This window comes from Hemicordylus capensis, chromosome 5 (genome assembly GCF_027244095.1).
Source record: "Hemicordylus capensis ecotype Gifberg chromosome 5, rHemCap1.1.pri, whole genome shotgun sequence".
Taxonomy (NCBI): domain Eukaryota; kingdom Metazoa; phylum Chordata; class Lepidosauria; order Squamata; family Cordylidae; genus Hemicordylus; species Hemicordylus capensis.
In genome coordinates, this window is record NC_069661.1 from 57,998,026 (window position 1) to 58,022,272 (window position 24,247).

Consider the following 24,247-nt stretch of genomic DNA (forward strand, 5'->3'; position numbering starts at 1 on the left):
TCTAGAGGTGGCTCTTAAATATTGTAAAGCACTTATCAAATCAATGTATAATTAATGTGCTGTATAAGTGTTTAGTGATAGAAGCAGTCTCTGCTCTGTCCATGTCCCCATGGTTACCTGATCCATCCAGACAGTACAAAGTAGTAGGAAGGCATTGCCTGCTGGACACCCAGCACCCAACATGGCTTATTCAGCCCCAATGATGCTATACCCCCTGGCCAGTGCATCATTTTCTCTGGCCTATAGTGATAATAATAACTCTATTTCTTTTTCCAATTCCCTATCCAACCACTGCTAGCTCCCCTGAGTCAACCTAGGATCCATTCCCCAGATGGATAAGGAGCACAGATTATGCTTTCCACCAGTCTGCAATTATCAGATGAGAAGAGAGCACAGGAAAACTGGTAGCAGGCAGGGGGCATTTAGCCCGTGATGACTGAGTCATACATTGTGTTTTAATGAAATTATTTCACTGTATGGAAACTTGCATAACTTAACCATCAGATATCTATACGACAAGTTACTCAGCTCTGACTGATCTGTTTCTGTGTAGGAACACAATCACCTATGTAAATGTCTACTTGCAAATGTTCCACTTCCATAGTCTTGTTCACAAATGTAATTAAGACAGTCAAGCTAGTTACTTTAGCCAAAGCTCAGTACGGAAGAACCATGCCTCTGATTGTTTCCTCATCCAAAGAGAACCTAGAGGTATGCAAAGAGTACAGAAATGGACCTTGATTTGATTATCAAATTTATGTGCTGTGCACAAATCACACTTGGTGAGACCTTTGGACAACAACATCATTAAATGAAGCTATTGCTGCTCTGGGAATATTATTGTTATGTTAATTGTTCCTGTGAACTACCTGGAGGAAAAAAATATCCATGATTTACATATATATTTTGTTTTAAAAGCAATTCTCTGTTGGAGGAGTGTGGTTTTAAGAAAGAACAAAACCAGCCATATTTTGGAAAAACTGTGTTTCATTTTTGGATAATCTTTCTGCACAGTTATATTAAAAAACCCTTTGTGGTTTTAAAAAGCCCAGTTTAGATAACCCTCCCTAGACAAGACATCAGAAGTCAATACGAGATTGTTCAAGAAATCATTCTAAACATTTTGTTCAGTTGCACAAGCCTCAATGACATATTCTAGCAGTGAACAAGGCTTTTGCAGGGGAGATAAACAAAACACCACTTCCCGAACCCCCTCCCCTCACACTGGGCTGCAGTGCAAGCAATGCTGCAACATTAAGAGTCCTGGTTCCCTGGCAGACTACAGAGAATGTGGGCCAATGTTAAGTAAATTTGGCTTGATCCAAAGATACGTTCTTCATTTGGTCATGAGATGGATGTTTCATGCCTCCTACTAGAAAATTAGGAGAGCACTTTGCACTAGAAAAGAAATAAGATCTGAAAGCATGCTTCTGTTTGTACCAGAGGTTGCTAAAGAGATTGTGCAGCCTGTTCCACAAACTGATGCATAAGAAGCACTATAGAAGAACCTGCCTATTATTTCACTGCTGTAATAAGAACAATTTTACAGGTACATTCAGAATAGCACTGGTGACCATTTTCACAGCTCTTTGAATCCAACTCGTCGTTATTACATAGGGTGAGGAGAAAGCATCATATCCTTATGATCTATGCTATTTGTTGGAACAAAGTCTCACGGCCCAACTTAAACATGATAGTGGCAGTCCCATTTCTTTTCATGTGGCTCTGCTCCAATAATGTATACAGTGGAGCCTGCAGGATGTCTATAGTGGCAGCTGCGGGATGTCTCGTTTTATGGGGGGGGAATTGGCTGCATCGATAAGGAGTGCCAAACTCTGCCCTGTATGTAGATTACTTCTTCACAGTCTGTCCCCACTCTCACACACATTCACCAAGGACTTATAGCCCCAGTATTAATTAATTAATTAATTAATTATTGTTGAATTTAGATACCGCCTTTCATTAAAAACAATCTCAAGGCAGTTTAAAAAAATTAAAAAACATACAATAAAATGACAATAAAAATATTAAGCTAAAAATATAAAAACAAACCAAATTAAAAACCTATAAAATACAAGCATAAAAAACTATACACAGGTAAAAACACACAGAAGCAGCAATAAAAACAATCATGTAAAAGCCTGGATAAAAAGCCAAGATTTAACAAGCTTTCTAAAAACTGTGATGGAGTCTGAGGAGCAAATGGCCACTGGGAGAGCATTCCAGAGCTCAGCAAAAGAAAAATGGCATTAGGAGAGCAGATTATGAGAAAGTAAGCTGTAGGTTTAGCACTCATACCTGTGTCTCTTTTGCTATTAAATTGGATTCCCAGCCTCTACCTTATTAGGCTGGGTTCACACAATCACAAGGATCCTGGTTGCTCCTTAACTGGAGTGGTTTGACCAGGATTGCCCTAAAATTCTGGGTTCTCACAATCAGTTCCACAGGGCACACTAAACCTGATTAATCCTAAACCACCCTGAGCCATTTTTGGAAGGGCAATACAGAAATCGAATTGTTGTTGTTGTTGTTTTAAACAGGATCGTTGTGATTGTGTGAACACAGCCATAGTTGGGGCGGACCTTCTTTAAAAAGACAGGTCTATCTCAGGACTCAGTATAAAGCAGCTTTGTGTACACTTTGTGTGTGCTTGTGACTGAGATGTCTAAGGTATTTTTGGGATAAGTTGACTAGCACTTCAAAATATTTGTATTGTTATTTCCAAGACAACTATATCTTGTTTTTTTCCCTGGTCAAAATAAGAATCTAAGAATGAGAGAGAGAAATGGCCAAAAGCCCATTTAACCCCTTTGCTCACTACGCCAGCGTGGTGTAGTGGTTAGAGTGCTGGACTAGGACCGGGGAGACCTGAGTTCAAATCCCCATTCAGCCATAAAACTAGCTAGGTGACTCTGGGCCAGTCACTTCTCTCTCGACCTAACCTACATCACAGGGTTGTTGTGAAAGAGAAACTCAAGTATGTAGTCTGGACTCTCTGGGCTCCTTGGAGGAAGAGTGGGATATAAATGTAAAATAATAATAATAATAATAATATCACCACATTTAAATAGTGCTATGAAGAATAAAGCTTTTCCTGAAGAAGAAAAGTTATGATTTATTTATTTAAAATATTTATACCCCGCCCTTCCAGTAAACTACTGCTCGGTGTGGCTCACAACATTTATAAAATAGTTACAATGTAAAATCATTGTTGCAAATTAAAGCCTTTGTCTCAGAGCTAGCTCACATGAGGGAAAGAAGATGCTGAATCATCCCTGGAGAGCTGCCTGGCTAGGCTTCTCCTAAAACTAATCTATATTTCCAGTAGAATTAAAACGCTGCCACTACCACCCCTCTTATTGAATTCAGCATACATGCGGGGAGAGAATCACCAAGGAAGTCTAAAACAGATATTTTAAATTTCAGAAGAGGAAATGTCTCCAAAATAAGGAGTATGGTGAAAAGAAAGCTGAAAGGGAAAATCAGGAGAGTCACTTCACTCCAGAGTGCATGGAGTTTACTCAAAACCACAATACTAGAAGCCCAGTTAGATTGTATACCCAAAAGGAGGAAAGGTACCACTAAGTCGAGGAGGATGCCAGCATGGCTAACAGGTACCGTCAAGGAGGCCATAAAAGGGAAGAAGACTTCCTTCTGAAATTGGAAGGCCTGTCCAAATGAAGAGAACAGAAAGGAACACAAACTCTGGCAAAAGAAATGCAAGGTGACAATAAGGGAGGCAAAAAGAGAGTTCGAGGAACACTTAGCCAAAAGTATCAAGGGGAATAACAAAAACTTCTTTAAATACATCAGAAGCAGGAAACATACCAGGGAGGCAGTTGGACCATCAGACAATAAGGGAGTGAAAGGGATTATTAAGGAGGATATGAAGGTTGCAGAGAAGCTAAATGAGTTCTTTGCGTCCGTCTTAACAGCAGAGGATACTGAGCATATACCTGTTCCTGAACCAGGCTTTTTAGGGATGGAGGCTAAAGAACTAAGTAAGATAGAAGTGACAAGGGATGCTGTTCTAAACTGTCTGGAAAAACTGAAAGCTAACAAATCACCAGGGCTGGATGGCATCCATCCAAGAGTCCTCAAAGAACTCAAATGTGAAATTGCCAACCTCCTTGCTAAAATATATAACTTATCCCTGCAATCATGCTCTGTACCAGAGGACTGGAGAGTAGCAAATGTAACACCGATTTTCAAAAAGGGATCCAGGGGCGATCTGGGAAATTACAGTCTGGTTAGCTTAACGTCTACTCCAGGCAAATTGATGAAAAGCATCCTCAAGGATAAAATTGTAAAGCACATAGAAGAACAGGCCCTGCTGGGAGTAAACCAGCATGGCTTCCACAAGGGTAAATCTTGCCTCCCGAACTTTTGGGAGTTGTTTGAGAGTGTCAACAAGTGTGTGGATCAAGGTGATTCAGTTGACATAGTATACCTGGACTTCCAAAAAGCTTTTGACAAAGTTCCTCATCAAAGACTCCTGAGGAAACTTAGCGGTCACAGGATAAGGGGACAAGTACATGTGTGGATTGCTAACTGGTTGAAAGACAGGAAACAGAGGGTAGGTATAAATGGAGAGTTTTCACAATGGTGGGAAGAAAGAAGTGGGGTCCCCCAGGGATCTGTACTAGGACTGGTGCTTTTTAATTTATTCATAAATGATCTAGAAGCAGGGGTAAGTAGCGAGGTGGCCAAATTTTCAAATGATACCAAACTCTTTTGGGTAGTGAAATCCAAAATGGATTGTGAGGAGCTCCAAAAAGATCTCTCCAAACTGAGTGAGTGGGCGACAAAGTGGCAAATGTGGTTCAATGTTGGCAAGTGTAAGGTTATGCACATTGGGACGAAACCCCCCAACTTCAAGTATACGCTGATGGGATCTGAGCTGTCGGTGACTGACCAGGACAGGGATCTTGGGGTCATGGTGGACAGCTCATTGAAAGTGTCAACTCAATGTGCGGCAGATGTGAAAAAGGTCAATTCCATGGTAGGGATCATTAGGAAGGGGACTGAAAATAAAATGGCTAATATTGTAATGCCCTTATACAAAACTATGGTGCGACCACACTTGGAGTATTGCGTACAATTCTGGTCACCACATCAGGGGCGTAGCAAGGTTGGAGAGGGCCCAGAGACAAGATTTTAAAATGGGCCCCTCGCTGATATACACACACACAAACACACTTCACAATATATAGTGCATTCACACTCACATCCCCATTATGAATACAGTGAATATCCAGTTCACATTGAATCTAGTTTTTTTACGCTCTGCTCCTGCTGATCTCCAAGAGACTCAACATAATTCATAGGGGGTGCAACATGGGCGGGTGGGGAGTCATGTGATGTGCCTCTGGGGGACCCCTCGAGGCAGTGGGGCCCCCTCGAGGCAGTGGGGCCCCAAGACGACTGCCTCCCCTTGCCTAATGGTAGTTACGCCCCTGCACCACATCTAAAAAAGGACATTGTAGAACTGGAAAAGGTGCAGAAGAGGACAGCCAAGATGATCAGGGGCCTGGAGCACCTTTCTTATGAGGCAAGGCTACAACACCTGGGGCTTTTTAGTTTAGAAAAAAAGATGACTGTGGGGAGACATGATAGAGGTCTATAAAATCATGCATGGTGTGGAGAAAGTGGATAGGGAGAAATTCTTCTCTCTCTCCCATAACACTAGAACCAGGGGTCATCCCATGAAATTGATTGCCGGGAAATCTAGGACCAACAAACAGTACTTTTGTTGTTGTTGTGTACTTTTTCACACAACGCATAATGGCTTTAAGAACCTGGATGGCTTTAAGAAGGGATGGCTTTAAGAAGGGTTTGGATAACTTCATGGAGGAGAGGTCTATCCATGGCTACTAGTCGGAGGGCTCTGGGCCACCACCAGCTTCAAAGGCAGGATGCCTCCGAGTACCAGTTGCAGGGGAGTGACAGCAGGAGAGAGGGCATGCCCTCAACTCCTTCCTGTAGGCTTCCAGCGGCATCTAGTGGGCCACTGTGTGAAACCGGATGCTAGACTAGATGGGCCTTTGGCCTGATCCAGCAGCGCTGTTTTTATGTTCTCCCTGGGTTCGGGATGGAATCCCAGGGAAAACTCTTGTAATTTTGCTATTGGACAAGTACAAACATCTTCCACATGTACACCTACACATGGTGAGAAAACTGATAGCTGCTGAGCTCCTGAGGATGCGTTTGCACCAGAGACATCCCCCCCTGTCAGTTAAAAACCCACAATTAGAGGCTTGACAAAAGATTTTTTTAAAAAAAAAGAAAAAGAAAACTTTTATTCAAAAGGCTACAAAACGGTTGTCTCAAGCTTCAGCAACCACTTTCTAGGTCCCACCCACCTGGTGTACCCTGGAGTTCGCCAGCCTGTCAGTTGAGACAAGAGTTCACTCCCTGTTAACTCTTTAGAGGGAGGGGAGGCTGATCACTACACAGACTAATAAAATTAACCAAATTAAGTTAAAAATCCAAGCTAAAACTACAATCAGGATTACAGTTTTTAAAGTTTCAAATTAAGTTATTTAAAAAGCTAAAAACTAAGAATTATAAAAACTAAAGAACTTACCAGATATAAGTAACAGATGAAACATTAAAAAGTCTCTTTTAAAATATGTGGTTTTAGTTGTTGTTTTTAAAACACTGAAAGAGGGAGCATGGCAAAGCTCTTCAGGGAGGGTGTTCCAAAGCTGAGGGGCCACAACCGAAAAGACCCTGTCTCTAGTCCTTGCCAACCGGATCTCTGTTAGTGGCGGGGCCATGAGGAGGACCTGAGATGATGAGTGGATGGCCTAAGCAGGTTCATATGGGCAAATGCAGTCAAACAGGTACCCTGGCCTCAAGTCATGTAGAGCTTTAAAGGGCAAGACCAGCTCCTTGAATCTATCCCAGAAGTAAATCCAACCCGGAACTCATGAACCAATGAAGCTGCCGCAGGATGGGTGTGATACTCATGAAGCTACTTGTGCCCAGGAGCATCCTCACAGTAGCATTCTGGACCAGCTGAAGCTTCCAAACCATCTTGAAGGGCAGCCCCAGGTAGTCTATTGCACTGCAGTAGTCCAATCTGGATTTTACCAAAGCATGAGTGACTGAGGTCAGGTCTCACTTCTCCAAGTAGGGTCGCAGCTAGCGTACCAGCTACAAGACCCTCACTCCCTCACACTATGGGACCCTCACACTTACCCAAAGACATTTCCCCCATTGTGTGATTCCATGCTGCTCTGGAAATATATGTATAAAGAAACCATGTGGGCTGAGCCAATGAAATGGTTCCTTTTAACACAATCATCACCCAGCCACAAATCCCACAACTGGCATCACCCACATGAATCCTTAATCCACACTGTCCCCAAATGGTATGGGACTGAACCTAGGGTAGTGGTTCCCACATGACCATGGATGAATCAGTCCTTACATAAGGTTCCACCAATTAGGTCAGTTTGGACAATATTCCATCCACTAGCCCAGCTCCATGGGATAAAGATGAGAGTGTGAATGACCTTCTCACACTCCCCTGCACAGGGGTGCCACTGCCATTCATTAAGTATGTGAGGGGCAGTTCATCCAATGCACTCCTCAATATGTGGCCCTAATACTAGATTAAATGAGTATTTGTTTTGGATGTAGAGGAGTGGCCATTGACCCTCCCCCTTACAGTTAGGGAAGGATGCCCCTGTCCTGGGAGGAGAGAAGTGCAAACACACTCGTTATCCACACATGACCTCATCCCATAGAGTTGGGCCAGTAGATGAAGAATCATCCAAAATGTCCATATTCAGCATGAACACAGGTCAGATCGTGAAGAAAATTTTATGATGATGTTAAATAATAACTATCTAAATTACTGTTCAGCTTTCATCATTTTATAGTAGGTGTTTGCAGTAAACAGGAATAGTTAATTGGGTATATCCATGCACACAGTTACTAAATACAGGTTATTCCGAAGACATTTGGAAACACAAACAAGACTAGTTGCTCTAGTTGAAAAACAAAAGTCATGAGAGAGGGAAGATTTTGCATTTACACATGGGGATCTTGTTACAAACGGAAGAACACTACTATATTTAGGAGCCCCTGGTGACGCAGTGGTAAAACTGCCGCCCTGTAACCAGAAGGTTACAAGTTCAATCCTGACCAAGGGCTCAAGGTTGACTCAGCCTTCCATCCTTCCGAGGTCAGTAAAATGAGTACCCAGAATGTTGGGGGCAATGTGCTAAAATCATTGTAAACCGCTTAGAGAACTCCGGCTATAGAGCGGTATATAAATGTAAGTGCTATTGCTATTGCTATTGCTATATTTATACCCCACCCACCCCCCCAAAATGTTTTGTAGACATTACTGTTAGTCCACATTTTAGGCTGAGGCAAAGGCTAAAGTATACAATCCTTGAGCTGGGAGCCTCTCAACATTGAATGTCTTTGGAATGGTTTATTTACTTACTTATGCTTTTACACTTCACCACCTGACCTCAGTTGTTTTTAGAGCAAGCCTTGACAAATGTTCCTTTGCTGTAGTAGCCAGCCCCCCCAAATAGGAGCCAACATCCTTCCACTCCACTGGGGTGGGACAGACTCCCTGCCTTGTTTGCTCACTCCATCTTCTGACTGCCTCCACCTGGCTCAGGCAGGCAACGGAACACACAAGCAGGAGGCAGACAGAGCAACCTGCCCATGCCTTCCTTGCTCACTCCTCCTCCTGATGGCATCCCTCCCTCACCAGGTTCAAGCACCACACTTACATTTCCAGGTGTTCTGGTGAGCTGGTAGCTGAGAATTGTCAAGCCCTGTTTTAGAAGACAAGCTGAAATTGTAACTAAGGGTGCAAGCAAGGAAAAAAAGTAAAAGCTGCCTGAACCCAGCTTTTACTTTCCCCCCCTTACTTGCACCCTTATCTACAATTTCAGCTTGTCTTCTAAAACAGGGCTAAAATAAATGACACTTAAAATAAATGACACTTAAATGATTAACTCTTTGTGCTATGTCCCATGGATTTCAATAGCATTAGGTGTATATAATTTTCTTTGGATTGCACCAGAATCCTCATTTGGAGACAAGTGACATTTTGCAAACTGTCATCTAGAATTTTTCTCAACGTGTGCAGTAGTCTAATGTTTTGGAGGCCGAAAAGGAAGTTCTGACTTGGCAGCTTCTTTGTGGCTGTTTTAGTGCTAACTTTGAAATGGGAGAAAGGTCATCATAGCAAGCTTCAAAGGAGCAAGCTTGCTATCTTTCACACCTTTTCCATACAAACCATCAAAGCATGTTGTAGCTATATTTTAGCTTTTGCACAACTTTCTCACAAATCCCTTTGCATAATATTCCATCTACATGTAATAAAAAGGGGGTAACCCACCTAGGTGTCAGGGAAGTAGTAATTCTCTTGTCTACCTCTCTCTTAAAATGGTTTTTTAAAAATAGCTGGGAGTGCACTGAACCATAAGAAGGATGGAGCACATTACTGTCAAAAATTAAGACAATGAGCATTTCTTCTGCCAGGCATTTCAGAATTTGAGCAGATTTAGTGCATTACAAGATATCAGAATGCAGCTTATGGCTATTTTATTCTTGTTAATATTTTATTGCATTTTATCTTATGTGTCCTACAATTCTAGATTAACTGTAAGCTTCTTCAAGTGTTTTGGCCAGAAGAAAAATTATAAATTCTATAAATAAATGAATAAATCACAAATCGATCTAAGCCCAACCCTGACGTAGGTTTTACGTGTGCAGTCTAGACGTGTAAAAAAGAACACAATAGTACTTGCAGATAAATACTCTATACCTACTTACAAGATCCTATCAGACTAATTCATTACTGTCATAAAAAATTGTCCTGGAACTGAGAATGTTTCAGCTCTGTAGCATTCACTTGTTTGCATTTCTAGGAACTATGAGTATTCTTTTGGAGTGGTGACTTAGAAACAATAGACACATATCAACATTGAATAAAAAGAAACAATTAAAACACATCAGTAAAGAAGCTGTTTGTTCGGCTTTCTTATTTACTCTGAAAGTTAATTTAAAGTAACAGAAAATATCATTCATGCACAAAGTAAATACAATGTAATAACCTTACTTCACTCATTTTCTAACCTGATTAATTGTGTACATCATGTCCAGTTTTTATCAAGCCAACATAGGAAGTTCTTAATTATCAATATTTTCCCCTGCAAATATTTTCCTCCTACTTGTGTGCTCAGGCCCCAGCACAAGCCCATATGCTACCCTGATTCTCAGGCTTGATATAAACATGATGCCAGGAATAAATAAAAATCATAAAAATACAGAGTCCCAAATCCCAGAATCACATCTGAATGATGTAGAATTGTCTGCATGTGCAAGAGCACACCAGAGATTCCTAGCCTAGGCATGTACCTTGCTGACATGCTTAAGGCTTTATGTGCAGAAGCGAGCAACTTGAGATGTAACATTAGATGCATAAGACTCGACAGGGATTTTAATGCATGCCTGGTGCCACATTTCAATCAGCCCCCACGCAACCCAACCAATAGGAGGCAGACTTCCAAACAATAGAATCCAAGCTAAGGATTGGCTCACAAGTTACCCTCCAAATGAGAGGGCAAGTGTAGGCTTCTTCTGCCTCTTTTGGAGAAAGGAACAAACTCTCATATATCAACAGTCTCTACAGGTAGATTCAGTTAAAGGAGATTGCCTGGCCCTGATATATCAGAAAGGAAAAGGTGTATTGAGTTGCGTCCAGATTTAAAAGTCAGAAATGACTTTAGTCATTTGTCATGATTAAGCACCACTGAAATCAATGAGACAAGTTAGTCACTCAACTCCTATTAACTTTAATGGACAGCATCCATACAAAAGCTACCCTTGTGTTAAAACATTTCACTCATGCAACAATTTTGCTGATCCCCCTGAAAATATCCCCCTGAGGGCTGAAGGACCCTCAGGGACATACAACAGGGGCAATAGCAAAAATCATTGCACAAGTGAAACATTCTAACATGAGGGCAGTATTAGTCCAGATGTTGCCCACTAGGACTTAAGTCATGACTAACTTTGTCTGGATTCTACCCACTGTCTTCCTCAAAAGCAGGTACAGATTCTAACTTTGTATAAAGATGAAATACATCACTTACTTGGACAGCTGCTACTTTTACCTGAGAGGCAACAGTTGTCTAATTAAGCTAGCTGAAGCTTTAAATACATCTAGGGATTCAGTTCATACAATGGACTTCTCCAATACACTATCTTTTACTTTCAGGATCCTCTCAAAACATCCTGACAGGGTCAGAAGTAACTGGAATAAAGCAGAATCTTCTCCCAAAATCTTAGCCTAATTTAACAGTCTTAGTGACACAGCCATTCTAATAGCCAGCGTGGTGTAGTGGTTAGAGTGCTGGACTAGGACCGGGGAGACCCGAGTTCAAATCCCCATTCAGCCATGAAATTAGCTGGGCGACTCTGGGCCAGTCACTTCTCTCTCAGGCTAATCTACTTCACAGGGTTGTTGTGAAAGAGAAACTCCAGTATGTAGTACACCGCTTTGGGGTCCTTGGGGGAAGAGCGGGATATAATAATAATAATAAATTCTAACTTTAACTTTTAATTTCAAATAAATTTATAAACTCCATATCTGAACAAAATAGGCAACTTAATCCCCAAAAGCAGGCCTAATACTCAATCGTGCTCTGTTTAAAAATATGTGTTTGTATCCATTTTGGGAATTATTTACAAAATTATTTAGTCCTTTTCTGACTAAATAGTAATGATACCATATTAGAAGAGAGCCTTTCTAGATAATTAGTTCTTCAACATGTGATTTCATTTTGTTTTTTCTCCCAAATCACCCTAATCAGTTTCACATAAGACTCTTAAGATTAGTTTAAGATTATGTTTGTGGGAGATCTACTTTCCTGAGGAGAAAAGCAATAATAAAGCAAGTACTGTGTTTGTTAATGCCTCATTCAGCACTTCTCAATTATTACATGTTTATCTGGGAGACTGATGTATTAGTTAGCTTCCTCACTGGCCCACTGCCATTCTTACTGGAAGTTGATGAACCCTCTGCTCTACCACTGATTGGCAACACCAGCAGAGAGAAGACCACCACACTTCTAAGCATGTATATAAGCAATAAACTAGTATGCCTCCATCTTCTCATCCCGATTTGCTTCAGTGCCTCAGAACAGATTGAAATACTACAAAACGCTACTTGATAGCTGCATACAGGTGGGAGTTCTGTTTCTTAAGAACTTAGAAAGACAAGCAGTAACAAATAAACCAAAGTTTTAAAAAAGTAGAACAAAGAACACACCATCTGTTTCCTATTTGTTTTAAGTCCTTATGTCAACATGACCCACAATGTCACACCTAATTTGACATTTCAGCTAGTGCTCTAAAATAATACAACTATGATTGCTTTTGTATTCATATTTTTCCTTCTTCTCCCTTTCATCTGATATTGCCACTGCCTGCCAGATGCCTACTTTTCAGCCAACTTCATGCTAAGTATGTGTGACAGAGACAGGGAGTTATTATTTCTTATAGATTTTATCTAAACTATGTCCTCCTTCACCCTCTATGCTTTTTGTTCCTTATATGTGAATCATTCTGCCCTTTTTTTAAAAAAGCAGCCCTACAATAAATCTAATATGGACTTTCAGATAAAAAGAACAATCACTCACTTCAATACAATTTGCCAGGAGTTCAGAGGAAACCTGCTTAAGATCAGCACTACCAATTCTTCTTAGGGTCTACCACAGAAAGTGAACCAAACTAGACATTATATGCAAGTTGTGTGTAACTTTCTTCTGTTTTTTAAAATCCAAAATCAGCCTTGAAGGCTTCAAGTTCATGCAAAGGAACAGCAGGTGAAGGGCCTGCTGGGTCTTCCAACTGTTTTGCACAGTTGCTGTGGGAGGGGGAGCAGTTTGGGGGTGGATTTTGAGCAAGAAAGTGACCAGAAGAGGAAGGGTTAACCAGCCCCTTCTCCCTCTCTTGCTGTTCCCCTGTAAAGACCTGCAGCCTCCTGATGCTGCTTTTAATTTTTTTTAAGAGTGGTAGGAAACATTTCATGTTTCAGAAAAGCAAGTCAAGTGATAATTGTACTATTATTGGCAAATTATTGGGATCTTAGAACATTTTAAAATGATAATCTACCTGTTTTGACATATTGATTGTGAAGAAAATAATAGGCAAAGTGATCATTTTCCAATTCTAAACATTTCCATTATTATGGATACACTATTATTATTATTATTATTATTATTATTAATTCAATTTCTATACCGCCCTTCCAAAAATGGCTCAGGACGGTTTACACAGAGAAATAATAAATAAATAAGATGGCTCCCTGTCCCCAAAGGGCTCACATTCTAAAAACAAAAACACAAGATAGACACCAGCAACAGTCACTAGAGGTACTGTGCTGGGGGTGGATAGGGCCAGTTATGTATGTTATATACAATGTAGTGTTTTTTAAAAAAAACACCAATGAGATGTTAATATTGCATATGGTAGGACACAGGTCAGGAAGAAGAAGAGTTATCTTGTAATAATTATATAGAGAGTTAAAAGTATGATTACTAAGCTAGATAAAAGGAAATAACAGTCTACATATATGGAAACAGAAGACACAGTGTGCAAATACCAAACTAAAGGCAGTTTGTATAACACAGAAAACAAACAGGAAAGTTCGACATGAGTGTGATAAATAAAATTAGATAAAGTTTCAACAGTATGCTGAAATGCAGACTCCTCAGGTACTATTTTAACTTTAAAAAGAAAAAAGAAAAATCCATGACACTTTAATTTTTCAGGAACAACTTTTATCTTCTAAAAAGTTAGAGCAAGAATAACAGCAAAATTAAAGGATAAACAAGACTTACAAGTGTTGTGTGTGTGTGCGTGTGCGTGCAATCCTACTGTATTTTCCAAGTTTTTTGATACTAGAAATCAGGAGCTGTCTTAAATTCAGAGTCCAGTTCCTTTTGAGTAAATGCAGGTATAATCTGTATTTAAGCTCCACTTTTTAAGGAGTCATCTTAAATTCAGCATTTTGTTGCCAGAACCTGAGGGGTATACTCATGTGAAATAGGGGCTGTAACCCAGAATTTGGCTTTTAAAAAGCCAAATTTGGCAACTTCTGAGTAAACCGGAGCAGTCCTGGGCACTGTGTGTATAATACAGTGATATAGCAAGACACTCATACTCATATATACACGCATAGGTCCTGCAACAGAACACGGCAGTGCATCCAGCCTGGTGCAGGTGCAGATCTAAAGGCCTTTGGAGCTCCCCACCCCCAATGCAAATTAAGCACCATGATGCGCAGCCAGGCAAAGACACCATGCAGGACTAAAGAGTATTTTAAGTGGACATGAGAGACACATTGTGGAAATATTCCAAATTGTGCACTATATCCACTGGTCAACCTGCACCATCAGATGCCATAAGTTGCATTTTAAATGCAAAGTAATTAGTAAAGGAAGCTAACTGCAACATCAGAAAGACTGTCACACCGCCCATACATCAATGGAATGACAGGATTCCCAACATGGAACTGAAATATTTGTCACCCCTTCACAACAGTGCAATTTCTAGCTAAGGGAAAGGAAGTTATTCTGAAAGCTGACAGAGACAGAGCTCTATCTGGACAGATGGTTTTGACTGCAGAGAGTCATGATGTGTCTATGAAAGACATTGTGGAGCATCCACTTGGACCAGTTCCTTGGTCACTAATAACATGTGATGGTTATTAATTAAGACAATGAAGTCATCTTTAGCTGCTGAGCTGGAGAGGGTAGCATAACCTGCTGAAATTATTCCACACTTTTTTGTTTGTTTACTTGATGGCATTAGCATCATACAAAAACAAAGAGTGGTGATGTAACATTCTATGAACTGTGTGTAGCAGACAATGAATTCAGACAACCTCTAATAGAGGGTCATCAAAGGACTGATTTTGTGTTTGATGTATAGCAGAAATTCTCAGTCCAGATGGCTAGAGATGGGAGATGGCAGAGGTACATATTATTTAGTGGATGACTGGGAAACTGGCACCTGATTCAATTCTTGAACCATTGTCCTGCAGGTGCAACTAGTCTTGTTCATGTGATCATGAAGAATGATTTGACATGCACGGCAATGGCACGTAGAGCAATGTGACAACCAAGCTGATGAGGAAGAGGATGACTTTAAAACAGTCCTTGAGGGAGATGATAATGACTTTTATGATTATCTAAAAAAACTTGACTTGAAAACTTTTCTATTACCTACAAATGTCTGCAGAAATATGATATATGAGTGTCCTCTATTGATTTATGCTTTCAAAATACTAATAAGATAATAAGTACACAAGCTGAACCCGCACAGAGCATCTATGAGCTAGTACTAGTGCACTCAGCCTTCCCACCCCCTCACTTGGCCTTCCCCAGCCCAGAGACTTGAAGGGGCGATGGAAGGCCCCCTCACTCTGCCTCCCCGCCCCCGCTCGGCCTCACACTGGAGACTTCGCTCAGCCTTCTGCCCTCCTGGCATGGCCTTCCCTCGACCCCCTGACTCGGCCTTCCCTCCCCCTCCGACTCGGCCTTCCCTTCCCCCACCCCCGCTCGGCTTTTCCCCTTGCCCCTCCTCGGCTCGGCCTTCCCTCGCCCCAATGCTTGCACTCGACCTTTCCTCACCACCCCCGCTCATCTCTCAAAAGCCCCAGGCCCGCATTCTATTGGTTGCAGCTACAGCAGAGGAAGGGCTTGCCACATATGACCTTAGTGTATTATATATCTATATATTTAATCCTCCTGGGTGTGCCTTTAGAATATGTGTCCCGGCGCCCAGTTGATTGACTGGGCAGTGGAGGCGCCTGATAGGCTGAGGCACACCCAGGAGGATTGGTGGCCATGGTGACAAGGCGGTGGTGGACCCGGCTGCGGAGGCAAGGCGGTGGCGGGATCAGTCACAGAGGTGGTGGGCCCTGCTGGCGGCGGCACTTACAGGCCCATGGTGGTGGTGGAGTGAAGAGGCCGAGGCACAGCTGCAGGACCCGGCAGCTGCGAGGCGGCAGAGAGGCTTCGCCACGCCAGATGGACTCAGCAGTCTGCTGGGGTGAGAGGCGGGCAGCGGAGCTGGGCCGCAGAGCAGGCCCAGGAAGGGGGGGGGGAGAAAGGAGGGGGGCAGAAGTGGTGGTGGGGAGGAGTGGTGGCTGGGCCCGGCACGGGCCGGCCATGGTCAGGAAGTGGAGACTGGGGCAGAAGGTGGGGGCGAAGAGGTAACCGCCGGCCCCAGAGAGCGCACAGATGCTCTGTGTGGGGTCGGCTAGTATAGAAGATTGCCTTGGGAAAGCTTACTTTTTCATTTTTAGCTGTCAGTCTGTTCTTCAGATGGAAAATGTTGGATTAGTAAAGTTGTTTGGCCATCATATGGTCACTGTTGTTTATTAAGCAATTTAAAACTATTTTTTAACAGAATACACTGGTTGGTGGGGGAGTGTGTATGTGAAAGCTACTCACTATTAAAGGCCATCATGGCTAATAATGCAATCCCCCAAACACTACCCTGTTTATTCACTCAAATTGTACTGATCAACCATTCTGGCCCATTGACCAGTGTTCTTCATTGTGCTGCCAGCAGCCCATGCAGACCCTACTGGCGGCCCCTGACTTGCCTCTCCACCCTCACCCCCTACCGATGGGGCATGTTCCCTCTCTGCAACTTCTGCAGCACCTTCTGTGAGTGGCAGCAGCCCACAAGAACAATGGTGGTGGGGAAGACAAGGAAAGTGCCTGGTGAGCACCTTCAGCGCACCCCTCCCCACTCACTGCTGGGTTGTACATCGCTGGAAGGGCCACTGGGCCAAGCACAGGCCTGCAGCAGATAGCAGGGGGCATGCGCCAGTGGACCCCACTACAAAGTGAGCGAAGATCACTGCCATAGAGAATATATAAGTGCACCATAAATGAGGATATAGATACATTTAATCCACACTCTGGACTTCTTCCATGCTGTATAATATTGTGGCTGTTATTGACCACAAAATTATCCTTTAATTTCCGAACGTAATTGGACTTGTTGCAAGAATATTTTTTTCCTTTTCAACCACATCTGCAATAAAATAAAGCAGTGATACACTGGACTTCATTTATCTGCATGTAAGTCAGTTGACTGGAATGCAAAGTAGTTATACTTACTTTCAATTAAATGAGCTTTGAGTATACTGCAAATCAATTGGCCTTTCAATCCTAAGTACGCCAAAGGCATAGCAGCACGAGGGTTTGAATGCATTGAAATAAGTTATCAAAACCCAAGCAATCACAGCAACTATGCTTGTCTCAGTTCTGCTCTCAACTAGACCACGTGATCTCTGCTGACTGGGCAAAGACAGAACTTTTAAGGTAGTGGCTTTCTTATATTCAGCAGGGGGAGAGCAACTGTTCCTATATTCAGCCTAACATCGTGTCCCTCTTAGTGGCTCTCGCTGGCATCTTCCCTGTATTTTCTTTTTGACTGTAAACCCCTTGGAAACACCTTGTCATTCCTTTTGCTATATGGACCACTTTGTGAGCTTTTTTGTTGTCGAAAAGCAGCATATAAATATTCTAAATAACAAAAAACAACATGGCAAGGAATTATTTCCTTGTTCCAAGTGGCAAAGTCCACATACAGTGTTGCACAGCAATCAAAATGATCAGTACCCCTGTTTTAGACTACTATTTTACATACTTAAAACCCTTAAGAGTTCAAGTATGCAAAATATTAATCAGAAGCGGGGGCACTGATCGTTTTGATTGTAACCACCAGAGCAAAGCAGCATGAGTGACTAATTTCGTGTGTGAGGACATGCTCCTGCTCGGAAGTCGGTAGGTCTCAAGTTGCAGACGATTCCGGTTTGAGGTGTAAGGAAACCACACTGAACACATGGAACTTTTGTGCATTTTCCCTGTTTGAGAAGTCGCACGAGTTCCTTCGACAATAGAGATGGGGGCTGGGAGGAATGCCTGCTTCTTCTTTCTTTTCCCCAGTACGTCCTTTCTTTAGCTATCCCTGCCTCTCCCGATACGTTTCGCCCTGCGGCTTTGTTCCCCCTCTCCATGAAGGGAAGGTGCCACCAGCCGCTTTGTCAAGAGATGCAAACGACAAGGCAGCGCCTCGAGCCCAGAGAGCAGCAGCCCCCGACCAATCAGGGCCGACGGGGGACTTGGGTTGTTGTTGGTGAGAAGGGCACGCGAGCGGCTCTCAGTTGTGTGACCTCGGGAGGAGCCGCTGCCTCTGCAGGTGGCGGTTCGCGGGAGTGAGAAGCCGGCCTTACACAGGGACAGTTGCTCTGGGGCTTGTGGTTCCAATGGGAGCTTTCCGGAGCAGCGGAACCACTTCTCCTCTGCGGAGGTTAAGCAAAACAACGCCTATAGAGAAAAAGGCAGCGTTTGAGCTGCTGCAGGTCTCCCCCACCGCCTTTCCATTCCTCCCCGCTGCGGGGAAAAGTTTGCGCCCAGCCGCCCTCCTCGTCTACCCAAGCGCGCGTGAGGAGTGGACTGTTCTCCGCCCGCTTCTCACCTCCTTTGCCGTTCCACGCTGCGTACCAGGTGAAGGAGAAGGTTGCGCTGAGGCACACAAACGTCAGTGCGGAACCCAGCCGGAGCCGCATCTCTCAGCGCCCCGGCAGGGCTGCCCAGCTCCTCAGGTGCCCACCCCGGCGGCGCCTCAAAGCGCTGAGCGGGCGGCTTTCCGCCTTCTTGGCTCTCTTTCCTTTCGTGGTGGCGTCGGGACAAGGGAGCCCAGCCGCTCCTCTCCACGCTCTTCCTTGACGCACGGGGCCGGGCAACGCTTTTCCTCACGCCCCGCGGGGAAGGTGGATGAGCTGGAGAGAGGCGGCTGGCCAGCCCTCCTCGCCAAGCTTGCAGGTGTACGGAGATCAAATTCCGCGCTTATCTCCAGCAATGCACAAGCCGACGCCAGTAGTCCGAGCTGCTCCAACCAGACGTCGCCTCTCCGGCTCTTTCTCGCGCCAGCAGCGCCTTCTTGAACTTCTGCAGAAGCCGCCGACCATCTCACCACCAGACCAAGGACCTGCTTCTGAGTGACGACGCCTCCCCAGTGGGAACGAGTGGAGCAGCCGTCTCCTGTGCGGCCAGGACGTGGGGGACCAATCGGGAAGGAGTCTTCCTCCTGGAGATCAACTTCATCACCCCGCTCCTATCTTTGGGGGGACTTTTTCATAACGTGGGCAGCTATCAACAGGGGTGTGGCTCTGCCCACGTGGATTCTAAACAAAGATGTTAAAAAGCAAACAAACGTACGTTTCTTCGTAGACGCACTTAGCAGAACGTCTGGACGTTCGTGTTCTAATATATGTATCTTCTGCTGCAGTCCATGCAAAACGTCTTACGTCATCGTCAAGCTTACAGTAGCTGTGGCTCTTGCGCTTATCTGGTCCTAGTCATGAAACATGTCCAATTCCTTTTGTTGAATGGCAAGTCTTCGCACAAGTACATGAATATAAGTAGAAAAGTAATAGGGTACACTTCCTATTTATTTACTTTATCAGAGGTACTGTGCCTCTTTCTTTTCAAACGTAACCCTGTTACTTGAATTTGGACGGAGGTGATTATGTCTTCAGCATTTTCGATATTACTTTATTAGTTGAGCAAGTCTTTATTAATGCATAAAGTTTGCTTTGCTTCTGTACAATGGTCTCAAGGAAGTGAAATGCAACTCTACATAGATATGGCATTTAGAAAAATTCCCACATTCAAAACTACCAAGTTCCAATATTATGTTGTTGTTGTTGTTGTTGTTGATTCGATTTCTATACCACCCTTCCAAAAATGGCTTTTTTACACAGAAAAATAATAAATAAAATGGATCCCTGTCCCCAAAAGGCTAGCAATCTAAAAAGAAACATAAGATAGACCCCAGCAACAGTCACTGGAGGTACTGTGCTGGGGGTGGATAGGGCCAGTTACTCTCCCCCTACTAAATAAAGAGAATCACCATGTTAAAAGGTGCCTCTTTGCCAAGTCAGCAGGGGTTAGCATAAGTGAAGAGACTACAGTTCAAAGCCAAGTTCATAAGCAAAACTCCATTTGGAATTTTAAAACTCTATTTCCCTTACAAAATTCAATAAACTTGTGCTTAAGCGCCAATTTATTTGTAAAATATTAATCTGGGGGCATTATATTACATATTAATTTTTCTGATTTTTTGCAAAAAATATATATTGTGGCATTTGCACTTGCAATTTCCAATTCATTTTTAACATTCATTTCAGTTCTAGCTAAGCATATTTTATTTCGAGTTTTGCTAAATACCAACATTAATTGCACTACTGAACCCTTTCAAAAGTTGTGGGTCAATATGCCGTCAATCTCAGGCAGTGGCAAGACTCCAGGGAAATGTACAGAACAGGAAAACTTACAGAGCAGAATGCATAATGTTGGCATTAATGTTATAATCGAGACAACATGCTTGATAGATCTTAGAGACTGTGATAGGATATAGAGGAGGAAGTTGTACCCTAAGGATTCTGGACTTGGGCCAGTGCTATCTTCTGTTACATTTACTTTGTATCAACGGCAGTTTTAAGCTGTACATTAACCTCCTTTACTTGGATTGGTGTGACCTTCATGTATTTAGTATTTTACAAGGACAGGTTTACTGCCACTCCTAATCGTCATTATAAATCATAGATGATTATTATTTGTTTATGGTACCCCTGAGTGCACTAGAGTGTGTAATGAGTATGCTCTTCCTTAACAGGAACATTAAAGACAGCCCTTTCCTATAGTTTACTGTGTGATTTCTGAAATAAGAAAACTGTGGGTAAAGAGAGAATGAGAATATCTACTTAAAGGAATTCTAATCTTCAGTTATTTGATTTTGTTACTGGCATACATTTTGAAACTCATGTGTTTATTATTAATACAACTCTATCATTGCAATCAAAATAGCATTAAGCTGTGTGTTATATACACTGGAACAAAATTGGGATTTTCCCCAACATAAGATTACAGCAGTACACTATCATTATATGTGTATAACTGGGGGGGGGGGATAAAAGGGGTGGGTGGACCAATTTTTAAAAATCCCTTAAATATGACTTCAACATAATATTAATATAATCTGCCAAGGAAAGGAAAAGGGGTGTGTGGTGGGGAGACACCTTCTTCTAAGGATATTTTTTTCCTAAGCATGAACAATTTGAAATTTGACCAAATTGCTGAAAATTCCTCATCTTTGCCTTTCTATCAGGAAAAAACCAGTTCAAATGCTGACATGGAACATGTATCAGTTATTCACAATTGAAATTCAGAAGTAAATTTGTCCTTCCAGTGCTGTATTAGAATCCTTTTTGGCAACCCCACATCCACAAAGAATTCACCGTTCTTGATGTAATAATAGATTCCATATACTGGGGATGTACCCTAAGAAAACATTGACATTATTCACAAGTAATTATTGCTGCAAAATCATGTTAACCATCTTATGAATTTCAAGTCCAAATGGAACAATAACTGGACAGGACCAAACCATATGCATACGTGCTTCATACAAATTACACTTCCAATATCTAGAAGTCTGCAACCAACCCTTATTAAACATTATCTGAGGTGTCCAATAAGCACAAAACAAAGGTTTCTGCTGTACTGGCTTCATTTTTTGGATCAAAGAGGCACATTTCACTGACTTCAACGCTACCACTGTTGGTTTACTAGAATAGGGGTTTAACAGAATAGGGTATTCAAGATCATTATTCCAAATATCTTGGATATAATCAATATTGATCTTATCAATGTCTTTATGCTTCTGATAAAGAATGGTTACAGGTTTAGGTGCATCTGATAGATGTTCCAGGTCTGATAATAGAGGTGAAGTTTCAGAAGCTGTGATCGCATCAGGACCAAAAAGCCATAATAATAGATATTTCAGCTGAATAACTGCCAGCTAGTATTTAGAGATAAATCAAACTCAGCTCTCACGATTTCAAAATATTTAAAAACAGTTTCAGAAGAAATCAACTAATCTAATGTAATGATATTATGAGAGGCCCAGTTGCCCCCCCCCCCCCAAGATTTATGAACAATCTTTAAACAGGGATTCTCCCCTAGCATGAGCTTTTCATGCAAAAAGGTATCAAAACCGAGTCTACAGGCCAACATTCTCCATATATACCTTATGGCTTTAAACACAGGTAATGACATGACCCATGAACAAATTATGAATCCAGCACCTGCCAAGATTTCAGTGGAGTCAGATAATAACTTTTGAGCTGTGCCCAAGGCATAGCCAATACCTTAGACACATTGTTCCACCCTAGGACTGAAGACAGAATAAATACTCAACTAGCTTAACCTGCGCAGAGCATCTGCATGCTAGTATTTGATTGCTCCCCTCACCCCCGACCACAGCCCCCTCACCTCAGAGTTCTCTCCACCCTCACCTGAGCTGTTCACCTCATTGCTTCACTCCCCTCAACCCTCTTGGTTGTGACTGCAGCATTGTCGGTGCCGATTGGCCAAACCGCAGTCCTCTAACCCCAGAGAACTCCTCACCCTCACCTGAGCCCCACTCCTGCTCCTCCCTGCAGGAGCAGCAGCAGCAGTTGACTGGGCCCTTCCTCACTGCCACCGCCATGGTTACTCATTCCTTTCAGGACAATGACGTGCTTGTGCCCGTGCCTTGCCTGCCTGCCTGCCTCCCTCTGCCAATGGTAATGGTAGCTCTGAGCAGCAGCGACAGTTGACCAGGCTCTTCCTTGCTGCCGCCGATGCTGCCATGGCGACTCATACCCCTCAGGCCACTGACATGCCCAGGCCTGTCCTTCGTCCTTCATCTTTCATCCTTCCCTTCTCTCTCTCTCTCTCCTCCACTCGCTCTTCCCCTCTGTCTTTCTTCCCCTACCTTATTTTTCTCTCTCTCTCTCCCTTCCTGAGTTAACAGATCTTGTTCATCTTGTTTCCTCATGTAATTCATACAGTGCCAGCCTCCTTCTCCTGAAGGAGCTCTTCCCTCCCTCACAACCCCAATCTTCACAAACTCCTGCCCACAATCCTTTTATAGATATAGCTTCTTCTTTCCTCTACAATCTTCCCACCAGTAACAGCTGCATTCCAACTGACCTTAACCATCACAGGCTCCTCTTCCTTATCTGCACATGGAATTCCCACTGCCCAATCATCATGGTGCTCCTGCTCTGTTACCTCTGATTGGTAAAGCATTGTGTGGGCAGGGCTTAGAGGGCTTACTACACACCATTTGCCATGGACCACCTAAGCCTTTTCTAGTAAGGATGTGCCCGAAACATTTCAGAGGCCATTATAGAAGCCTCCAAAATGTTTCGACCACCAGGGCTGTTTTGGATTTCAGGTGGGGGAGGGTGCACTTACCTCTCCCGCTGCATTTCCCCTGCCAGCACTCCATTGTATCAAAGCCCCTCGGGGCAGCAGCGTACCTCCTGGCAGACGGGTGCATGCGCGCCTGATACTTCCGGCTGAGGACGGCAACGGGGCAGTAGGGAGGTACGCTGCCTCCCCTGCTGCCTCCGGAATGCTGAGGAGTGGTTACGGGCACATCCCTATTTTCCATATATAGATGATGAGCTTGAAAATGTGGAAAGTTAAACCCATCTTCTTCAATGGGTAGTTGGACTTTACAAAGTGAATATCTAGGCGAGTGTCCTTACCATGAGAAGTCATTAACTAATTTATACACTCGCTTAAATATGATGAAGGTACAAGAATCAGAAGACCTCTTAAAATATATATGAGCCTTGGCATTAGTTTCATCTTAATCACATTTATTTTGCCCCAAATACTCAATGGAATTTTATTTGATTGTTAAATGTTTATACCGCCTTTCATTGAAATAATCTCAAGGAGGTTTACAAAACATTTAACAATAAAAAACCATAAAAACTACACAATAAGAATTAAAATGGAATATAAAAATATGAATATAATTACAAGTTTTTAAAACATGTACAATTTAACCATAAGATACAAAGAAGCAGGAAACAAAACACTCATTTAAAAGCCTGGGTAAAAAGCCAAAATTTTACTTGCTTTCTAAAAACTATGATGGAGACTGGGGAGCGGAGGCCCACCAGGAGAGCATTCCAATGTCTGGGGTCAATTACTGAGAAGGCCCTGTCCCTCATATATGGCAGGTGAGCCTCCCTCATTGTCGGCACATGGAGCAGGGCCCCTCTGATGACCTCATCAAGCTGGCAGACCACTGATCTAAGTCATTTTTTATTTGAACC

The 24,247-nt window shown here is 42.8% G+C and overlaps 1 protein-coding gene across 3 annotated transcripts in view; it reads right to left on the reverse strand.

The window, feature by feature from the left end:
• Positions 1-24,247, reverse strand: part of MGAT4D (MGAT4 family member D) — a 98,482-nt gene that overhangs the window by 52,826 nt on the left and 21,409 nt on the right. Inside the window, exon 1 of one of the 3 annotated variants that reach the window (XM_053254920.1) lies at positions 18,544-19,249. The exons of 1 other annotated variant lie outside the window; for it this stretch is intronic. In XM_053254920.1, the coding sequence (XP_053110895.1) occupies positions 18,544-18,634 (91 nt within the window). In that variant the 5' untranslated portion in view covers positions 18,635-19,249. Of the gene's footprint in view, positions 1-10,395; positions 10,462-18,543; positions 19,250-24,247 lie in introns of those variants that run through there. One more of the 3 variants, XM_053254922.1, reaches the window with a different exon arrangement.